The sequence below is a fragment of the Gadus macrocephalus genome, chromosome 4 (assembly GCF_031168955.1).
Source record: "Gadus macrocephalus chromosome 4, ASM3116895v1".
Lineage (NCBI taxonomy): Eukaryota > Metazoa > Chordata > Actinopteri > Gadiformes > Gadidae > Gadus > Gadus macrocephalus.
Window position 1 is genome coordinate 30485850 of NC_082385.1, and position 7500 is coordinate 30493349.

The 7500-nt window shown below is 47.8% G+C and overlaps 1 protein-coding gene across 5 annotated transcripts in view; it reads left to right on the top strand.

The window, feature by feature from the left end:
• Nucleotides 1-23: 23 nt before the first annotated feature.
• The window catches only part of dmd (dystrophin), a 72984-nt gene continuing 65507 nt past the window's right edge, over nt 24-7500 (top strand). For 4 of the 5 annotated variants that reach the window (XM_060048909.1, XM_060048905.1, XM_060048908.1 and 1 more), the window contains exons 1-7: nt 25-151; nt 2943-3065; nt 4125-4297; nt 4848-4983; nt 5324-5499; nt 6438-6585; nt 7219-7344. In XM_060048909.1, the coding sequence (XP_059904892.1) occupies nt 2949-3065; nt 4125-4297; nt 4848-4983; nt 5324-5499; nt 6438-6585; nt 7219-7344 (876 nt within the window). In that variant the 5' untranslated portion in view covers nt 25-151; nt 2943-2948. Of the gene's footprint in view, nt 152-2942; nt 3066-4124; nt 4298-4847; nt 4984-5323; nt 5500-6437; nt 6586-7218; nt 7345-7500 lie in introns of all 5 variants that reach the window. The other variant, XM_060048906.1, reaches the window with a different exon arrangement.

The window sequence follows — 7500 nt, forward strand, 5'->3', positions numbered from 1 at the left end:
TTTTCTTTTAGTTTATTTGCTTCATTGTTTGCGTGTGTCACCTTAACAACGGACCACTATCATTCAATGCCATGTCTGGTTCTGTTTCAACGCATGCCTACTGCTAACCAATCGCATCTCACAGCTCCCCGACCAGCCAATCAATGAAGACGTATGTATACAGTCACGTGTATCACAATCACAATAGCATACGCCCACCTGCCCCAGTGTCCGTCAAAGTCACGAATCACACTTGGACAAAATCTGCTTTTTGGTTTGAATCTGGTGAAAGAATTGAGATTCACAAGGCATCATAAGCACATTTTAATAGATAAATATATTATTATATATATATAATAATAATTTATAAAAGATATATATTGCCATTCGTTCCTGTCAATAGTTCAATCAAAGTTCACGGACTAATAAAACCTGAATGGGTTGAACGCTGCCTTGCTCAGGGGTGAAGGAGTCCACTTCACTGGTCTTGATGCTGTGATGTGTTATGTAGTGTCCTAATCGCCCTGGAGACCAGCTCGTTCAGCTCTGAGGGGCTCCTCAGGATTACATTAGTGCTTTGAAATAAGTAGCTCAGTGCATTAACCTTCTCCTACTCTGGAATAAGCACTCTTCATTCGTCGCCATTTATTGGTTATTCCACGTAAAATGCGTTTGTTCATTCAATTTGAAATAATTTGGTTGGATAAACAGAAATTATAAAAGTCCACAAAAATATGAAATATACAGACACTACTAAAACTGTGTTTGTGTGTGAGTGTTATACATGACATAACCGTATGTTCTGATTTATTGTAATTTTGTGGAAATGTAATCATGTATTTCCAGAACGTACAACTTCTGTAAAATACTAGTTTGGCCTTATCCACAAGGACTGAACAAATACACTGTAGTCATGGTAACACGGTGGCCTGTAGTCATGGCAATGTGTGCCTGTATCTTCCACTGCGATGTCCGTTCCCAGGGACTGAGAATGTGCTTATGATGCTCTTTATCGAAATCAGAAATTTGTTTGAGTTAGTTAGTTTTGAATTTAAGTCGATTTTGTCCAAGTGGTTTAGAAGAACACAATCTTGTGGGTTTGGTTGTGATGGATTTATTGTTTGGATTTCCTTCTCAGTTCAGTCTAGGAATCCTGTAGGACCTAAAATACACATACCAAACTACATATCCAAGAATCCCTTGAGTCAGCCAGAGTTTGGCTGGGGTTTATATTTCTGTGTAATTGAAACTGGGACACCCAGTACCCGTTGTGTCGTCCTGCACTTTTAGCACACAATTGTGTGTGTACACATTCAAATACACACCATCACACCCACACCTTTCCCAGAGAAACCAGTCACGCACACAACATTTCAACATCAACACAACACCTCACACAGGCACACATTTAAGGCGCAAAAGCTTGCCTCCCTCAAACTATTCATTTTCAATCCTATTGAATAGAAAAATAACCAGGTAGCACAAAAACAAAAAAAACACAATATTAATACCAAACAACGTTTCTGTCCTTGAGCCTTGAGCCTATGAACCGGGACCAGCTCTAGTTTATCAGAAGTGGCGCTTGTCTTGTTGAAGCACCATTCAACAGGCGTCTGCTGCTGCAAGGTGAAACGAATGCGCACAACAAACCACAAACACCCCAGCCGGTCTCTGTCTGTGGGGCCCTAGATTTTATCGCTTTATTTTCTGAATTGATGAAACGGGGCGTTTGTGTGTCTCATTATCTGTGGTATTTCGATGCCCCCTTTGCAAGCACCACACAGCATTATAAGGTTAAACCGCTCAAAGGAGCAGACAGCGCCATATTGTCCAGTATTTTAATTAAAAGCCAGGCTCTAGGAAGGGAGTTGATGCGTGATGACAGATCGTCACCACTCTAAAGTGCACCTGTTTGGATTTAGGAGCGTAATGTTGTCTGCACTGTTTTACCGTCAGACGATAAAGTCCATCAAGGAAAGCAGACTTCCCCACGAATATCTTAGTCTATGTTCTTGTAGTTATGTTTGTTGGGAAGAGTTCGTTTTTTTAAAGATATTTCCTTACTATAACGTATTATTCGGCTGCCATTTTCCTTCAAACGCCATAAAAATGTCCCATTTTAGGGATTGCTCTTTTCCATAAAGTATGTAGAGGATTTATTCAGAGCTGTGGGAGGGTTGAATTCTTAGTCGAGGACTGCTGGAAGTTAACTTCTATTCAAAGTCCTCACCATGCAATTCTTGCATCTTGAGGGGAAATGAGTCGTCTAACCCAGTTAGCATGCACGTAGCTACGCGCTAGTAGCCATTAGCAGATCCAAGGAAAGAGCCTTGAGTCCTCATTTACAACGGGCACGGCCTGGATAGCTTAAATAAAGAAGGTGTACATCCATGTGCCAATCTTTAACAAGCCCAATGCCGTCTTTAACAAAACCCAAAATAAACCCAATATCTAGAATCCCAAAATATTCGACTTGTGTTATTTTTCCAGCGTGTAGCCGCGCACGCGGTTTAGCCGCAGAACAGCAGAGCAGCGGCGGGGGGGAGAGGGGGAGAGAGGGGGAGAGAGGGCTGCTTGGGCTCCTGAGAGACTCTTTCCTTGGAACTGTTCTTGTGAGCGTTCCCTGCTGAACCTGCGTGCTGTTCCGGGTGAAGTGCCTCCCTATTCCCTGTTTAATACTGCTTACAATGATGCTCACCCCCTGTGTGTGTGTGTGTGTGTGTGTCTGCGTGTTTGTGTGTGTGTGTGTGTGTGTGTGTGTGTGTGTGCGTGTGCGTGTATGTACGTGTGTTTGTGTGTATATGTGCTTGTACGTGTCTGTGCGTTTGTATGTGTGTGTGTGTGTGTACATCTGTGTTTGTGTGTGTGTGCGTGTCCACATGTGTGTGTGTGTGTGTATCTGTGTGTGGGTACTTGTGTGTGCGTTTGTACATGTGTGTGTGTGTGTGTGTCTGTGTGTGTAGGAGTACATGACTGAGCTACAGGTGTTGCTGCGCTCGGTGTCGGAGGCGGACTTCAAGCTCAACTCCCCTGAATACTGGCCCGCCGTGTTCTACAACCTGCCCCAGCAACACACCTGCATCAAGGTCTCTATCCCCTGTCTCATACTATGTTACAACCTACCCAAGCATCGCAGTCTCAATCCCTTGTCTCATACTATGTTACAACCTACCCAAGCATCACGGTCTCAATCCCCTGTCTCATGCTATGTTACAACCTACCCAAGCATCGCAGTCTCTATTCCCTGTTTAAAACCATTGACAGTCAATCATGTCTTTGTGTGTGTGTGTCTCTTTGCATGCATGTGTGTGTGTTAGTATTTGTGTTTCTGTGTGCGTGTGGCATCGCCGTAAAAAGATGAGAGAAGCAAAGTGAAAGAAGCAAAGTGAACTCAAACTGTAATCAACATGTCTCCTCACTCTGCATTACGGGGCTTTTGTTTTGAAAGTTCCCATTTAGTGTGTCTCCTCGCCCTCCCCACTCAGAGCTCGTTAGATTGGCCAGAGCTCTCTGATAGAGCTTTCAAACCTAATCACTTCAAATCATTTATTCGGGTCGGGGCATTAGCCTAATTAGTTTTTTGTGTGAACAGTTTGTTTGGAAACACTGCAGAGCTGTTAGACATGGTTTTAATGGAGTTCTCATTAGTTGTTTTGAAGTTATTATAATTTCACCTGCATATTGTCTTCTGTTTTGTCTAATCTACATCGCTTAAGTTTTAGTCATAAGTGTCTTTGTTGTACGAGGCTACCATTACATACTCTGCATAGATTTCGTTTTTTTTTTATAAACAACACAAACAAACATTTTACCCAAGCACTAAACTCAAACATCAGTGATAGCCCCACCTCAAACTAAGGTTGCTGTGGTTGTGGTTTCTCATTTGGGACTACAGAGACTACAGGGACTACGGATGTAACTTTGCTTATAGCTGACTCTGGTACTGCTCGTGAACAATGCATTGTTCCTGTCAAAAAAAATAAGATAAATAAGTGCCGGGTGATTATTTAGACCAATCAGAAACAGCAAACGGTGTGGTTCCTGTGGCTGGATTTCTGTTGGATTTTTAAACACTTTTTTGCAAAGAATTCATCTGAATCCTCTTCTACCCTCTCGATCCAAACCTTGAACCCGTCCCCGTCCAGGAGGCGAAGGCCAGCATCGACCAGCTGGCGTCCCCGGTGGACGAGGCCCTGGGCAGGAGGGACGAGATGGTGTCGGGGGCCCGCCCTCTGGAGGCCCAGAAGATCCACGACACGGCCCTGCTCCTCAAGACCAACTGGGACAAACTCAACAAGCTGCACCAGGATAGGCTGAGGTGAGACCAGCACTCAACAAGCTGCCCCAGGATAGGCTGAGGTGAGACCAGCACTCAACAAGCTGCCCCAGGATAGGCTGAGGTGAGACTAGCACTCAACAAGCTGCACCAGGATAGGCTGAGGTGAGACTAGCACTCAACAAGCTGCACCAGGATAGGCTGAGGTGAGACCAGCACTCAACAAGCTTTACAGGGATAGGCTGAGGTGAGACCGGCACTCAACAAGCTTTACTGGGATTGGCTGAGGTAAAGAATAGAAATGTATCTATTAATATGGCTTATGAACTTACGTGTGTGCGTGTGTGTGTGTGTGTGTGCGTGTGTGTGTGTGTGCTTGTGTGCGTGTGTTTACTTGCGTGTGTGTGTGTGTGTGTTTACTTGCGTGTGTGTGTGTGTGTGTGTGTGTGTGTGTGTGTGTGTGTGTGTGTGTGTGTGTGTGTGTGTGTGTGTGTGTGTGTGTGTGTGTGTGTGTGTGTGTGTGTGTGTGTGTGTGTGTGTGTGTGTGTGTGTGTGTGTGTGTGTGTGTGTGTGTGTGTGTGCGTGGCTCCAGGCGATGGGAGGAGTCCAACGCCAAGTGGCTTAAGTTCTCGGCGGAGCAGAAGGCGTTGGAGGCGTGGCTGGAGGAGGCGGAGAACACGCTGAACCTGGCCGAGGGCAGCCCCGACACACACCGCCAGAACCTGCGGGTACCGCGCACACACACACACACACACACACACACACACACACACACACACACACACACACACACACACACACACACACACACACACACACACACACACACACGATTATAACTGAGTGGATAAAAACAAGCACCCAGCAACATAAACACACATACACACACACACACACACACACACACACACACACACACACACACACACACACACACACACAGACGCACGCAAACACACAAAGTACACACTCCTATAGCCAAAACAAACACAGAAATCATCTGAGTCAGTGCTCTCGTTCCTAAGCAACCGTCCGTCTGTCTGTCTCTCCACGTGCCCCTCCACCCAGGACCTGACGGAGGCGGTGCCGGCGAAGGAGGTGGCCCTGGGCCGGGTGACGTCGGCGGGGAAGGAGGTGGCTCAGCTCAGCACGCCGGACGACGCCGGCCGCCTGCTGCTGTCCCTCAAGAGCCTCCACACCCGCTGGGCCAGCGCCCTGGGACGACTGGAGCAGCACCGCAGACGGTAGGGGGGGGGGGGGTGGGGGTCTGTGGGTCTTTGGGTGGGTGGGCGGTTGAGGGTGGGTGGGGGAGTGGGTGTCAGTGGGTGGGTGTCAGTGGGTGGGTGGGGGTGAGGGTGTCAGTGGGTGGGGGTGAGAGTCTCTGTCGTTGGGGTGGGGGTGAGGGTGGGTGAGGGTGTCTGTGGGTGGGGGTGAGGGTCTCTGTCGTTGGGGTGGGGGTGAGGGTGGGTGAGGGTGTCTGTGGGTGGGTGGCTGGGGGGGAGGGTGTCTGTGGGTGGGTGGGTGGGTGGGTGGTGGTCATGCAGCTAGCTTACCGCTTACTCTAAGGCCCTGTCTAGCAGAAGTCACATGGCTTTTCGTGAGACATCCATCAAACGGGAGGTTTGGGGGCTTTAAAAAAAAAAAAGAAGGGGGGAGGGTTTGTGGCTTCGGCGAGAGGGGTACAGTTTCGATAGATCAGACAAAAAACCAAAGGTAGCTGTCAATCACGGTGCTGTGAGTTTGATGTAATCTAAGGTAGTCTAATCTAGTCCAATGTGACGTAATGTAGTCTAGTTGAGTTTGATGTAATCTAAGGTAGTCTAATCCAGTCCAATGTGATCTAACGTAGTCTAGTTGAGTTTGATGTAATCTAAGGTAGTCTAATCTACTCCAATGTGATCTAAAGTAGTCTAGTTGAGTTTGATGTAATCTAAGGTAGTCTAATCCAGTCCAATGTGATCTAACGTAGTCTAGTTGAGTTTGATTTAATCGAATGTAGTCTAATCTACTCCAATGTGATGTAACGTAGTCTAGTTGAGTTTGATGTAATCTTAGGTAGTCTAATCTAGTCCAATGTGATCTAACGTAGTCTAGTCTAGTCTAATGTCATCTAAAGTAGTCTAGTCCAGTGTACCCTGAACCAGTCTGATCTAACCCCCCCTCCCTGACTGTGGCCCTCCAGGTCCTCAGAGGCCCGTAGTGCGGCAGCCACCCTGGAGGAGGACCTGGGCTCCATGCAGGCCTGGCTGGACCAGGCCGACGGGGTGCTGGCCATCCCCATACACCCTGCCGAGCCCCAGCACATCAGGGACACCCTGGTCAAGGTCCAGGTACGACCAGGGGCTTCAACGCCCGGACCGGAGGGTCTGGGGTCGAGCCCAGCGATGTCCGGGTTCGACACTACCGTTCAGAAGTTTTGGGGTCGAACAGACATTTCGTGATTTCCATGAAAACACTTTTTTTTTTCCAGTTCTCAGCTGAGCTCACATAATTGCACAAGGGTATTCTAATCATCAATCAGCCTTTAACAATGTCTAGACTATATTTTTTTCATTCATTTAATTTTATCTTCATTGTAGAAAGCTGTGTTTTTCTTTTAAAAATAAGGACGTTTCTAAGTGACCCCAAACTTTTAAACGGTAGTATACCTGTTTCGGCTCGAGGAGCAAGAAACCCCCCCCCCCCCCAATCCCTGCCTGCTCCTTAATTACATGTGTCTGGATGCACCGTGAGCCTCTTTAGATCCAAAAGCTTTCCTAAAGGACTAGACAGTGTCAGAGTCAGACAGCAATACATTCTTGTTTCAATCGTCTGTTTCAATGTCATGAACGTAAACGTGTGTGTGTGTGTGTGTGTGTGTGTGTGTGTGTGTGTGTGTGCGTGTGTGTGTGTGTGTGCGTGTGTGTGTGTGTGTGTGTGTGCGCGCGCGCGCGCGTGTGTGTGTGTTTGCGTGTGTTTTCCAGGCGCGCGTGGACGAGATCCCCGGCAAGGCGTTGGCGGTGGAGGACCTGAACCAGAGGCTGAAGCAGAACCAGGTCCCCGCGGAGAAACACACCGACATCCGGGTCATCAACTCCCGCTTCGCCCAGGTCCGCACCGCCGCACCCTGCCGTGTGCCTCCGCCCCACAGAGCTCCTACCATGGGTCCATGATGACCTCCTCCCCCGAAGGCTCACTTATGGTCCCATGTCGCGACGCTTCGACGCAGTCGTGAACCTGTTTGGGCTCTGCGTCGGGCTTTAGTA